Source organism: Anticarsia gemmatalis, chromosome Z (genome assembly GCF_050436995.1).
Source record: "Anticarsia gemmatalis isolate Benzon Research Colony breed Stoneville strain chromosome Z, ilAntGemm2 primary, whole genome shotgun sequence".
Taxonomy (NCBI): Eukaryota; Metazoa; Arthropoda; class Insecta; order Lepidoptera; family Erebidae; genus Anticarsia; species Anticarsia gemmatalis.
In genome coordinates, this window is record NC_134776.1 from 9,073,257 (window position 1) to 9,088,332 (window position 15,076).

Below are 15,076 nucleotides of genomic sequence, written 5' to 3' on the forward strand. Positions count from 1 at the left end.
AAGGGGGTGGCAGCGTTAGCAGGTGGCAACTCAAGGTAGCGGCGTGATCTTTGCCAGGGAGGGTTAAAAAATAGCTTGATTTATTCATTTGTAAGTCTTATACCTTATCTTGTGACGAAAAATTGCAATTAGCTAATACGCGACCGTTGTTACTTCGACAAAATTATCAGTTTGGTTTTTAATTAGTATGTTACTTTTAGGTTAAAATTAATAGAACAATGATATGAAACCCTTGTTGTGGAGGATGGAATGTGAATAGCATTGACAGGAATCACCTAAGAATGTGCCACTCAATCAATAAGTTTGACAGCTTCATCTTACTCTAGCTAATCGAGGATTTGGTTTGTTTTGATAGATACACATCTATTTATGTACTATACAAACGCTAGAATTTTATCAAAAATATAACAACAAACATTTCGCGTTTTGTTTTATCAGTCACAAAAAGTGTTGTTTAGAATTCTAACTCTGACTGGTTGTTATCCAAAAAACCCTTATAATTTTATCACAAATATAGAGCAACAAACATTTTGCGCTCTGTTATTATCAGTCGTACAATTTTAAAGTATCAGGTGGGCGCCGGTACCACGGCACTCGTGTAACGGCAAACGTATCGTTACGCAGCGTAGAGCACGAGCTATAACTGACCGAATAGAATGCAGCCCGAGTGTCATTGGTAAGGGGTGTAACAATACCCATAAAAGTCATGCTCTGTTGATTCCGACAGGTACGATACACACACATTTAAGATCTCACGCACACATTTGTTCCTCCTGATGTGTGAGTTCAAATACAGGTGGCTACTTGTTTACAAATCGTGCAAGTGTAATCTACTTTTCTCGCATATGTCGCGATGCATTAAACACTGTTTTTAATTAGTTCGTCAGTAAACAAACTGAAGTATGCACAAGCTTTGGATAGAGTTGAGTCGTGGAAACAAAGGAGCACCCTGCTCGCCTTTTAGTTTTAAATAAACTTTTATTTGTGCTTCGTATATAGACTAGACAACGAAATTTTTCATTTTGATGCATGTTTTTTGGAGGTAGATAGGGTGTTATTTACAGAGAAGGTAGATGGACGTAGATGTTAGGGGACAATGTTTCCTCGGCGCATCATACCGCTTAGATCCCTTTTTGTGTGCGTATGTGTGTGTTTAGGTTTGTGTGTGTGTGGCCCGGGCGAGCACCTGTCGTACTTCGACCTGCTAATTGTTTGCCTGGGACATTTTTTGCCTGAGCTCACCTGTGTCGACTTAATACACGGTCCTAATTTTTTTGTTATCTCCCGGCAAAGAAACGTATACAGAGAGTAACGTTAATGCATTCCTATTGTTAATCCATTTGAAACTTTGTAACGGGACAGCATTTTGTTGCTTTTATTGAGACGAAGCTCTGGAGTTCTAATGACTGTGATTTTGATTTTTCAATTTTTGGTATCTACAATGATGCATGTTGAAAATGTATTTCTTATGAAGCACAATTTAACAGTTAAAACTCTTAATGTCTGTGACAAAATCTGAACTTACTGAGGAATTCCGGTTCATTGTTCGCTGAAATCAGTGGTATAATATGCAATCAATAAGTAAATTCTGCAAAGAAAAACTATAAACATAGAGTACTTAATTAATTTTCACTAAAAGTCTTAATAAACTTCAATATCTTTGATATTTCGCAGACTAGCATCAAAGACTGTTTTGAAAGATGAATTTCTAGGAATTAGAAAAACTTTCATTCCATGGTAGACCGAAGTCCTGGTTCTGAGAAAAATATCCCATGAAATATTAATCAAATAAAAATTTAATTAATATTTCTTCTCAATGCAGTTTATTATGTTCTAGAAATGTAAAGGAAATGGAGCTTTTCCTTTTTCTTTATACGTATTCCTTATCACAGTTGAGTTAATTAATAGAAGATTTTTCTATGAAGCGTAATTTTTTAGCTTTTGAGTTTCTTGCTATTTACATTAGCTCTACTTTTACAAACTGATGGAAAATTCTTTGATGTAGATGGTGTTTTTTTTATGTAAGCGATAACATCTGTGGTGCAGTATAAAGGATGTATTTTTAGTTAAAAATTCTACTCGGAATAATTGTTTTTATGCGATTAATAAGTAGATGTTTTATGTCTCGTTATACTATAATATTGTAGTTAAGCAAGTGCAAGCAAGATTTTGTGGTCGTTGTTACCTACACAATATGAAGGTAATGTCAAATAGAGGAATGAAGTTGGCTAAATTTTGAATGATTTGTTCACAGGTTATTTGCTGGATTTACGATACTTGCGGAGGTCAGAGGGAATGTCACCTGGAGGAGATTATAGCAGTGAGTATCGTAACTTTATTCCATACATGTTTTTTTTACATAATATGTTTTTTACGCGAACTGTGTACAGCTTATGCACAATGCCTTAGCGAATTACAAATGTATTTTGTTCTTATTGTCATTTTTCTAGTAATGTGTTAAGTAATTTTGGTTTAAAATTAACGTTGACATTTGTTACCTCATAATGTGAGTTTAAAAGCTTATCAGTTTTGACGCCTGCTAACGAGGGTGATAAGACATAATCTGTTTTTTATCAGTTGAGACAGTGACATGATCGTGTTATAAACAAAAAGTCACAGGGCGTAATTCTTAACGGAGTTTGGAGATCTTTACTTTCAAATAAATTATATTTTGATTTTAATAATGTAATCATGAAAACAAAATACTTAAGTATTGTAAGATAGTTGGTCAGTCATTTCTTTATGAAGGAGATTTGGACTTCCTCGGGTCAAAATACTTATTATTGAAAATTAACTAATGCCGTCTTTATTTAGTTACATGACCGAATTATTATATTAAAACGTTGATTTATTCATTCATTTAAATGACGTCAAAATTTGTCAATCTATGGAACTGTGTCAGTCGATCTTTATAACACGACGGTCAAGCAGTATTACAATATCCTTACCTAAAATCACCCAAAATTACAAATGCTATTTGCTCCTGTGATTCCGATACGTTGTAACAAAATATCCAACTTTATTTTTCTTTTAAACGAGACATAAATTGGTTTCTGTGTTTTATACGAGAATGTCCTTTCTCTGTCCAATTGCTGTAGCGAGTTAATATTGAATAAGCTCAGACTGTGCGACCTCTACGAACACCAAATTCTATTGTAAATAAATACAAGTAAGAAACGATTTTACAATACGTCTTGTGATTTTGTAAGAATCGAAGTTTGTGTTAAGATTTTATTTGTAACAACACTTTGAAATGAAATGTTAGTATAATAAGGTAGATGGGTGCAAGAATTGATTTAATGAGTTATAGTATATATTGAGAAATACATAAAGATATTAAATTTTTAATCTCTGATTGGTTTGTTAGTTATTGCAACCGTGACATAAGATTCGGAACTTATTAAGCAAGAGGAAATTTTAAGATTTACCTTGTCTATACATTGGCTGCATATCGAAATTAAAACACTGTATATATAGAATTGATTTGCTAGAAACACAGTTATTGGACTATAATATTTATGCATACAGAAGCTAGCGTCATTTCAAATCAGTATTACTGAGGCAGGAATCCTTCAAACGTTTTCTTTTGCATCTTCTATATTATTAAAATCTAGTTTACGTTTTATGTGTATAGCCAAATAGCACTGCACAGTTTATGCAACAGCGATGTGATGTCACGCTTGCGAATAAACACATGAATACACTATGATGCAACTGCTACATTAGAATGCTTACAAAAACTATAGGTACATAACATGTGAAAATCGAAGGGTATTACCGCATAAATCGATCGTTTGTCGATCAATAGAATAAGTAAGCAGTCGATATAAGTTATCGACTTTTATTATACGACTAGACTTAAAGATTATCAAACAACTCGATCGATTAATGCCGTAAAACTCTTAGATATGAATTTTTTTGTAATTATGATCAATGAAAAATTTAATATTTTATGAAGAAACATGGATTAAATTGTAAAATACATGAAACGATATCGCCTGGTTTCTAAAAAGACAACACGTTAACCGTATGCCTGGCTAGCTAAGTTTCCAATAACTATTCTGCTGGCGTAAACATAGTACAAAGTGGTAGGTACAATTTTTTTCCTGACCAGTCTTGTCTTTCGAAGGTGTGGAGCGTCAAGCGCAGACGGCCCTGATCATCAGTGGAGTGGCTCTAGCTATCATGGTGCTCATTCTCATCATCGTCTGCAAAGGAAGGTTAAACTGGAGGTGTATCAAGCAGAAGTTTCAGCCGGTAAATTAAATATGTAGGCTTGCTTTTGTATCTACAGAATCACTTCACCATCATTTTTGTCTTTTTGCTATTTTTGGGTTCAAGGGAGAGGTGTTGGGGTTATATTGCTGGACTGGGTTTTTTGAATTTATTTGTTCATGGGTTAGTTATTTATGTATGTTTATACTTCAGGTTCACTATGGGCAAAAAATCACAGGTGTGTTTGTGTGTGTTGTTTTTCTGATGCAATATTTTAGGAACAAGATTTTCATTCACTGTGCAATTCATATGGAAAGGATATAAAAAAAAGTATCATCTAAATTTTAAATTACACGTTCCAGCAATCATCATCACAATCTCATCCGTGCACTTTATTACTTTCTTATAATTGGCCTTTCATCTAATTCTTCCTTCACAATTTCCAGAGCCGTGTGAAGCAGTACCCCAACGACCTGACGCATCACAATCCTCACGCAGAAATGCCGAAACCAAAGCATGAGTTAAAACTCGAGATTAGGAACCCTGAACCACCGAAACGTGCCCAGCAGCCTCTTAATGTTCGCGACTTGGAGACGAGGACATCACAGACTGAAAAGAGCCAAGGTGCCACAACACCCAAGACTATCAGCACGGCTCTTAGCAACAGACACCCGGCAGAAGACACGACACTGGATTTTTCATACGACAACATGGGCATGAACGTGACTCCTCCTGAACAGCCGGCCACCAGCCACAAGTTCTGAGGTCCAGCCGTCAGCTTCGGCGGCGAGGCTATCAGATTCATAGAGGTGGCGAGTAACGTTAGCACCACCGTGTCAGAATGTTAAGTGACTGATTTCAATTTTCAAAATAATTGCATAATGTATTTGATCTTTGGCCAAACATTGCATTTTAAAATACTTCTGATAATTCCATTAATGTCGTTTCCAAATAAGCCAACTGCGTAATGGACAACAGCCAAACAGCATTTTTTCGTAATGCCGATATTGGACTAACAGCCAATGGACACGTTAGTATCAATTTTGTTTAATATCAAAATTCTCAATTAATGGATTGATTGGCTCTGAAGGAATTCTGAAAGGGTTGTCGTGTTCATGTCCGTAGTGTTCCCATATGACGTAATTATTACTGACTTATTGAGCAATTTTACGGCGAATACTGTTGCAAAAAGTCGGTGTCTTCATACTGTTTCGAATGACTTTCATTTCAAATATAAACGATAGGCTGAAGTCATCATCGCGACTTAACTGAGATCGATTACATACGAACGTCGAAGTTTGTACCTTATTCAATTTCTTGTAGACAATTAGTACCGCACAAACATGAATTTATACATAAAACAATTAAATCAAAAGATGAATATTTTTAAGATGTACACTAACTGTAAGTCGTTTTAAAGCCCTTTTGTGCAGCTAATAGGTTTAATTATACAACTTAGATCAAATAAACTGATTAAAAGAAGATATTTATTTATACACATAGGTTTGAAATCTACTCTGAACATAATAATATGTGTTGTTATATGTTCGATTATATATTACAAAAGATATTTGAGTTCGGCATAAATATAAAAAAAATCGATTGGATATGTATTGTTCTGTTAAAAAATCACAATAGGTATTATAATATTAAATAAGAAACATTGTAAACATCACCTAAAGTATGATAAAATAGATCTGTTACGTAGGAGTTTTCAATAAGCATCGAGTACTTTTGAGATGTTCCCAATCTTCTGGTAACAAAATAATTATAATTTTCTACAAGGAAATGTAAAGCTTTTATCAGCATATTACCCAATTATAAATATCTACCTTCAAAAGAAGGTACTCAACGAATATATCGAAAAAAATAACAACATCGATATTAATTCTTATATTTTGCAGCATTTTATTTTAAATCCCTAGTGAGTACCTTTGAACAATACTTGAAATACAGACTTATGAGCGTGTAGGCGTGTAATATTTTCCTTTGTTTCAAACATTTAATATTTATAAAAAATATTGCGATTTCGCCAGCGTTTGGCAGAATGAATTACATCACATTTAAAAAAATAGTATTGCATAACAGTTCAGTGGAAAATAAAATCGGTTTCTAATGAGTAATAAGCTGCTTGTTACAGTGCGAGCTAATTTGGGAAGCTCAAAGTGTCTCGGCGAGAGTCACCGAAAATAAACAAATAAAGAACATTGAGAGACATCTCATCGGTACTAATATAGTGATAATTTATTATTTGTACTTATTTAAGCTTTGTAACGTGTATCGAGCAATAGTTGTAGAGATTAACAACGTGTCGCCTAGATGTTTAAGTATAGCGGGCCTTCGCCAGATGCGATTTGAGTTTAAATAATACTGTTTACAAAAGTATGGCTTATCACGAGTTGAATGAACACTATGAATGTTTCAGCTAATGTAGTATATAATTCCAATATAACATTATTAATATTTTCAAATAAACGTGACCATCAAAGTAAATCGAAGACATTATTACATTTTCATGCTTGTATAGTTCATGATGGGGAACATCAATAGCAATTGTGAAGTCAGTGAGGTGGAACAAACAGGCCCTTCTGATACCGAGGGAGAGTTTCCGTAGGCTGTCTGGCTTTTGTCGTAGTGATTCCTGATGTAATCTGGGGACTAGGAATTTTTGGGTGCGCGTTCTTGCGAGAGAGTAGCGCGCGCCTGTGAAGAATGCGTGCGACTTATTGCACTGACTATATGTCTGCCTCTACTTGTGGAGATGTATGAAGGTGAACTTATCACAAACGTAAGGAAACAATTATGTAACTAAAAGAGTGTTTAATAAGAGATTATAACTTTATATTTGGGAAGAAAGAGCAAGGTCTACCCTGCTCTACCCAACAAATTGTGTTTTGTTAGAAATACCGACGTTAGAACAGCCATACTTGCGTATATATTTTTCATCAAACTGTAATAATTGTGACAATCGTATCTGGCGATCCCTCGAGAGTATCACGAAAGTATTCACATTAGAATAAACATTGCTTATTACTTAATTTTGTTGTATATTTTCGAGTTCGACTCGGGTTAAATAAATGTCAGCATGGCTGAGGTAGTATTTTTATTTTATGGCTACTGTGTATGTTATTGTTGTTTGGTGTGGGGCACTTGTTTAATGTTAGTTTTGTGAATTAACTTGCAATAACTTAATATTTCGTATTATTGTTATTTTGTTGATTGTATATTTTGTAAGGTGTTGACAAATTAAGGTTTCCGGGTGTCTTTCTTGTATGCTTTACTTAGAGTTAAGGCCAAACTGTAGGTCTTTTAGTGTAAGAACATGACTCGTTTACAACGAAATACACCTATGAGTAGACATGACGTAAATTCTGAGAATTAAGCAAAAGTGTATCATATCATACCTACACAGGTTGGTGTCTCACCGAGATTTCTATCTTAAATTATAGTTTCAATATTTGTTTGGAAATTCATACGTTTTGAATATAATAATATGTATTAATAATTATACATTCCGAGCTCAATCGTAATAATATAAATGTGATGTTAATGGAAAGTGGATTTATGTACTGCTTTTAATGTTCGCTTAAAATGTATCGTATCACCGCATATAAGCTTACCAAATGCAAAGGATAATGTTAATTTAAATAACATTAGAGCTATACACGTATTTTTAAGATAACTGTAAGAGGAGGGAGTGATAGAGGACGCAATATTTTCGCAGTGTAAAGTCAGTGACGTTTCAAGTCAGGTAGTTTCAGTAAGGGTTTTAATATAGCCCCTTAGATTAATTTGTCGACAGCGATTTTTAGTTAAATATTCGGCTATAAAGCATTCCACTTCGTGCCTTTTTGATAGTTAAGCCTCGGCGCGAGCCTTGATAGTTTTATGATAATCACAAGTTAACATTAAGGATAGGATAAGTACGCGGCAAGCGGTAGACATAAGCACAGTATCGTAGTTTGTTGACACCTAATATATTATATGGGTAGCGTAGCAGAGGTACATCTGAGGAGGACTTAAGGAACTATCTTTCAAAACAAAAGTTTCACTAGAGAGTCTCGGGTTGTCCTTTTGTAAGTGCGGCTCCAATCAATGTAAGTGGTTCAGTGTATGTTTCATCATCTTAACAATATGACTCTGGTTTTTGTTTTGCTCTTTAGAATGATGTATCGGATAGCGCGAACGATATTACAAATTGCTTGTAGGCAAATAACCGAACCAAATAAAAAATGTATTTGCGAATTGTGACTACTGTTCAATTTCATATTTTACTCCGAAAAATCCTTTTTGCAATAAATTTATTTCAAGAAGCTGATGAATTCCGATAGCTTATGTAGAAGCAATCTTGACTAGTCTTTTGATTAACAGGCTACAAACTAATGAAGATCTTTCGCAGGCGTGAACTTTTTCTACAAAAATGCGTTTTTAAACGTAAATTGAACGCTCGCAAAATATTTACCCCGCGTAAAATTTACATTAGCTTGTGCCCAGATCCTTTACTTCAGAATGATAGTTTTTCTGTAAGAGTTATTCATTATTTGGAAGTCGTTACTTATAAGACTCGAACTTAGTACCCTGAATACCAAAAATATCATGGTACTGTAAGCCGACCAAGGCAACCTGAAAAATCTGTCCAAAAAGTAATTAAACTATTACTAGTTTGATTGATTCTTATGGAACACTATTCTTTTGTTGTTTAACATCCAAGGACCAAGATTTTAAAGAACGTGCCCAAAGCTCATGTCATTGTAACGAAAATGAATTTACTCTACCTAAGTAGTTTCGGTATGATATTAAAATGAGGCGTCAACAACGCATGGTTTTTAAATAGTAAGAAAAAATGAGTAAATTCTTAAAAAATAATATTTATGGTTTTTTGCCTTGGCTATTGTATTATCTTAGCAGTATCTGATACAGAACGTGATATTGATTGTTTCTCAAGGTATCGAGACTATGTAAATATTGTAATGATTTAATATTACCATATTCGTTGTTATGCTTCTATATTATCGACAGATGAAGTAGCAGTGGAACTTATTTGTTGTTTTAAGTACGTTAAGTAATCCGTTACAATTGTTTTTGAAAAGATTCTCCTGTTTCCAAAGTCGGTTAATTTGCCTAGTTATATTCATTACAAGGCTTAATTCTACAGATAACAACTAAGACCGACTCGAAACATGGCCTTCATAACAGCTCATACAATTTCTTAGCGGCTCTCAATCATTTGTGTGACCGCGGCTAAGGTTGTTTAACTCACTTATCGATCGGTTCATGTAACTGACCTACCCAAGGAACGTATCAACCCTGCCTATACATTCCAATTGCTAGGCATGAGAACCTTACATCGCCACAACATCCGGCAATCTTGCGTCCATCCTAATAGCTTCCTTGTTAGTACATCTAGGCCATTTATGGGCCGTCTGTCTCTCTTAAATAACAGTCAATATGTTTCCAACATAAGTCAATAGAAACAAAAGAACATTTTTACGCTAAAAAAATCTTTAGAATCCAATTTAGCAAGTCAATTTCAAATTAAAAAGCAATAGTTTTTCCTTCTTAAAAACAATTGAAACGGCATCCTAGTTAATATAATTTGGTTAATTTAGTATTTAATTAACGTAAGTATTATAACGTCCCTTTATGTTAGAGTAATGTAGTGACGCAACAGTCTTCAGCACAATATATAAATATAATATAATTATTTAAGTGCGTTAAGGTCAAAGGTCATGCCATACAGAAGCGGTGCCGAAGGCGTAGCGGAGGCGGGATTCAAGTACTCTTTGAATCTACATAAAGACGAATCGAGACCTAGCTCTTTATTGGAGGTCGAATAAAATCGGCAAAAAGAAATACTTAGCGATGACATTCAATGCGAGATTTTTACACTTCGCAGATTCGCTTCCGCACCGTTTCGCTTCAGAAACGCCTCCGTGCGGTGTGACCTTTAAATATTATAAGTTCCGCTGATACTTCATTATCGATACCGTTCTCTCACCTACACAGTTTGTTACTTTTTTCTTCTATTATTTGAGAAACGAGCATAATTCTTTCTCATCGTAGTCAGTTTTATTTTCGATTGCACATCAGTACACCGGTCGGGGGCCCGAATGCGTGGCTCTTAATCAGCCGTCTTCCTGACTTCAGTTATTAAGTTTATATCTATAAGTTTACCGGATACTTAAGGCATCAGACAGGCGTTCGCAAAACTACATGTATGAGTCTATATTCTGTCAAGCTTTATGTGCATTTTAGTGTGTAAAGCGAGGTGCATACTCAAAATATATTAACGTTCAGGTATGGCCGCGCCGCCACGTCGAATGAGCGTAAACAATAACTAGTTAGTTATACGCTGTTGCCGCCCAACAACCACACAACTAAATTCGACAGCGGCGATGTTCGCAACTTAACATATTTAGTCGTAAATCTTTAAAGTTTTCCTAACTTCCAATTGAAAGATGAGTTCAACAACTTTTGATTTATGTGTTCATTAGTGCACAAGTAAACAGTAATGATCAGTGAGATTCTTTAACTTTTGAATGGTTGCTTTCACATAATACCTCCATATGTAAATTACAAGACAAATTACAATGCGTTATGCACGTCAGACGATCTAAGACGATGCTACAACGCACTTTACATCACATAGCGTACAGGAATGCGCTCTTGACATTCCAGCAAAATTAACCAATTCACAACAATGGGAGTGTGATAATCGCTTCGATTGCACTTGAGACGAGCAATCGCATACATCGTATAGCTGGAATATTGAACTATTGCGGCTGTACCATTAGCTGCCATGTAGTGTTGCGAGCGTGTGTGCAGCCTCTATGTTAATAAGTAGGTACCGCGTTAAGTTAAAGGGACGTTTGCTTTTAAAATCAATATCCTCACAGATGCTTCGTTTAGTGTAGTCGGTGTAGGTAAGTAGGTATTAGCTGCTAGACGGCTTATGTATCGTGATTATCTTTGTTAGCTGTTTGTTCTTTGATAATATTCATATTTATTCCAACGAATATTATAGAAAAGGGTTTTTAAAAAGTGCTGTACGATATAATAATATAAGTAAGTTTCAAATTGCATCACAATAACGTGTCGCTCACAAACATTTCCACTAAGAATCATCACAATTTCAGATGAGAATAACTAACGAAACGAAATGAGTTAACACCGTACGCGGGTCAGAAATGCATAATTAAATCGTGTATCTCCCAACAAAATGCTTGTTACTTCATAAAAGCATTTTCATATGAAATAATATTTGTATTAATGCATCTATGCGGAAGTTTCGTGCGGTATTGTAACGAGACAAGCACGAATAACACCGAGTAACACCATGCATCACTCTACACTCACAATGCATGTCTGGGGTGCATTTTGATCCGATTTGACGACCCATGCTCGTTGATTATTATAATAAACATACCGAGCATACGAAACACAGCTTACACCAGAACAATTTAATATTTCAACCATTTAGCGAGTGTACGAGAGAGCGCTACTTCTATTTAAATAATACCGTCCAACCACCTCTGATTCCTTGCACGAATATCTGTTTGCGACTAAATTCTTGTCATTAGTCTTTGTTTGAAAGACACGACAAATGTTCCGAGTGGCATTGTTTAAATAGAAGCCATGATAAATACAACTATTTACTAGATCTTTCTCTGAATTCTTATACTTAGGGCTTTATTACTAATGCATCACATTTTGGTATTCTACATTTAAGACTTTTAGGGAGATTTGGAGTTAGGCTAAGTAATAGGATGTTATATAAAATTCACGTTTAAAAGCAAAACCGAGCAAGTGATATGTATCCGACTTCTCAGAAAATATATTTAAGATTTAGGTCTGATTCCAACAAACGGAACCGTATGTGATAAATAAGAGAGTGGTTAAAGAGCTTTCAAATATCGAGTAAATTACCCTAATACAATAAATAAGTGTGGTGATTTTTCTTTTCCGAAAGTCTAAATTTAAATATAGCTCTCCTTAAAGGTTACCTTAAATCACTTGATCGGTTTTTCCTTTCAAGCGTCGTTAAATATTTTATTGTAAGTGTTTAAGATCCGTCCATACGTTACATTCCAGTAGCTTTAGATTAGGCACAGCTATTTAATATGTATGTTTTGTATTATTGCGCACATACAATATTCAATAGCGATTAGTTGTAGATTATATAGAAGCGCACGTATTATGTAGAACGCACGAAGTTACTCTGGTCTATCATAACATCACGCAAGTAAAATAGGTGCTGTGTATTATAACTGATTTATCAGTTACTTAGTCTATAAGAAATTAACACTTAAAGTATTAAGTTAAAATATAAAGCTGGAAATCTACTTAAGACTTCAATTAGCTCTAGCGGCGTCAATGTACTTAAATAGAAATAAGTTATTATTTTAACTGGTCCGGTATTTCGAATCTAAAGTAATACGGTCTGTTGTGAGTTAAAAACAATTGTAACAATGTTGTTACAGCAATTTAAAGCGCTCACCGAAAGTGCCAAACATATGCAGGCAGCTTTACCTCATCGTATTACTTTTAATTGCTGTTTAAATATTTCACGTTGTAGTTTACGTGTAAACTTTGCTCGATAACTGCCACGGGAGACTTTACGTTTAAAATTTTCAAGTAAATCATGTTCCATCTAAGTGGAGAATCTGTGGATGTGTAAATACTTGGTTATATTGGCAGGCCGGATAAATTGACCGTCGAATTGCTTCGAAAATCACCGTCTGGCGCCCCGTCGTCCGTCCAGTTTGTAATTGAAATATTGGGGCTCGTCGATGGCAAGCAAAATGATATTTTAGACCACCTCGCCGAGCCAAGGATTACACTCTACAGCTTACATGTAGGCAGAGGGTCCGCGGATATTGGCCGCGTGGACCGTATGAACGGAACCACTGGACAAAGAGCACTTCAAATGTAAATACGTCAACATCATTATTTACACGCAAAGTCAATATTTAGCACGGTTTTAACACAGTTTTCCAAATTCCCATTTTATCGTTTTATCTATAAAACGGTTATTCGACATCGATCACAACGACTGTGTTATTTTACGATTCAATTACAGGAGATAATTATACATCACATTTATAGTAAATTTACACAATTTTAAATGAATTAGTATGTAAGTTAGTGTTAGAAAATGTATTTGTATATTCGAGAGCCTTCAGGTAATCCGTCCAATAATTAAGACAAAGTAGAAGTAATTAGATTAGAATAATTTATATTTTTATTGAAATTATTACACTGTAAGTTGCACTAAACAATTGTATTAAAATATTGAATTTTATGTATAAATTCATTGAAACAAAGTATTTTTAAATGCATCACATAGATTAGAAACTTTATATGACTTGGTAGATCTGTATTTGATATTATACTTCTATTTATAATAGTTAAGATTTACAGATAGATTTTGAACATTGAAGAAAGTATAGTCAGCACGTTTTTATGAACGAGGAATAGAAAATATATGTCATAGGTATATAAGTATGTTTCTTTTGTTTTATCAAAATTCTAAATCAGGTTCACTATAATTTATCTATTTTTAAATTTATCTACTGTCTTTAAAAAGGAAATATTTGTATATCTGTCTATTTATTAAGACTACTGTGAATTTACTGTATCTGTTACTTAACAAAAATCTTATTGGAATAAACGTTTGAAAATGATTTGTTCTTTTACTGTTTTACTTTGAAAAACTGTTTGTAAAAAACATAAAATAACATCAAAAGTGTTAAAGTTTGTTTTAAACTTTAGCACATATTTTATTTCGATCATGCAAAAATATAGTTATCAATAATAGAACTCTTTTAAATGTTTTTCTTATTCCCAAATTACCAGCTACACAATTCATAGATACATAGGTACATTCATAAAAATTCGACTTCTTCCCAGACCAGACCAGAGAACACCATTTGGTACGATTCTTACAAACTTCATAATAATACATAATATTTTACAAAACCTGTTTCGAGAAATGAAAACAATACTCCCTGAATCCCAATAACTGAATCTAAAGCACTTCACAATTCAGAAAACATCGGAGCTCTAAACTCTCATTTATAATTGAAAGTTCATCTGAATATTGGAAAACTAACATTTTGTAAAATTGAAATACATTTTTTTCAATAGGCGAACAAATGAAATTAGCGATGGACTACACGCTCGCAGACTATCGAAAAAGTTAAGTAAGTATCTCTGTGTTGTTGAAGATAAGTGTCCTATTGAATCGGTTCGAATTTTTGACAGGCACGCTAAATTGAACAATATTGGACGTCTAAACTTCAAATATTGTACCTATATTGTTTATTTATAGTACTCGAGTCAGTGATTGGCAGACTAGTGAACTCGTCAAAAGCGGAACGCACTGGAACGGAGTAAGTGCTTCAGGATGCAAGCAATATTTCAAAATCAATCGACTGCACTTCGAGTATGTCTGAAAAACTTGGGCTTCGTTGTTGAGACTTCGTTTATTAACACACTCTTTGTTTTAGTATTATCCACCCCTGCCGTGGTCGCAACGTGGATCCTGTTATTACTCTGTCAAAGTTAGAATACCTCTGTAGGATAATCCTGTGGCGCGACAGTGCGCAAAAAACGTTATTTCATTACAAACATACACTGCGTCGCACGTCCAGGTAATCCTTAACGGGATTTATGAACAAGGATTCTCTCTAACTCATTAGGTAATTGAAACGAAAATTCACATTCGGTTTTAAATTGTGGGTGTCGTAAATACAGAGCGTAGTCCACTTCCACTCACAGTTACCGACAGAATATTGAAAATGGATTACCACGAACAAAGAGCACTCTGAAAATTAAAATGCACGGTGCCATAATATTGTTA

General features: G+C 34.4%; 1 protein-coding gene across 2 annotated transcripts in view; it reads left to right on the forward strand.

Annotated features, from left to right (window-relative positions):
* Positions 1-13,898, forward strand: part of grnd (grindelwald) — a 32,371-nt gene extending 18,473 nt beyond the window's left edge. For both annotated transcript variants that reach the window (XM_076134916.1, XM_076134917.1), the window contains exons 3-5: positions 2,255-2,320; positions 4,130-4,257; positions 4,662-13,898. In XM_076134916.1, the coding sequence (XP_075991031.1) occupies positions 2,255-2,320; positions 4,130-4,257; positions 4,662-4,979 (512 nt within the window). In that variant the 3' untranslated portion in view covers positions 4,980-13,898. The remainder of the gene's footprint in view (positions 1-2,254; positions 2,321-4,129; positions 4,258-4,661) is intronic.
* The last annotated feature ends 1,178 nt before the right edge of the window (positions 13,899-15,076 follow it).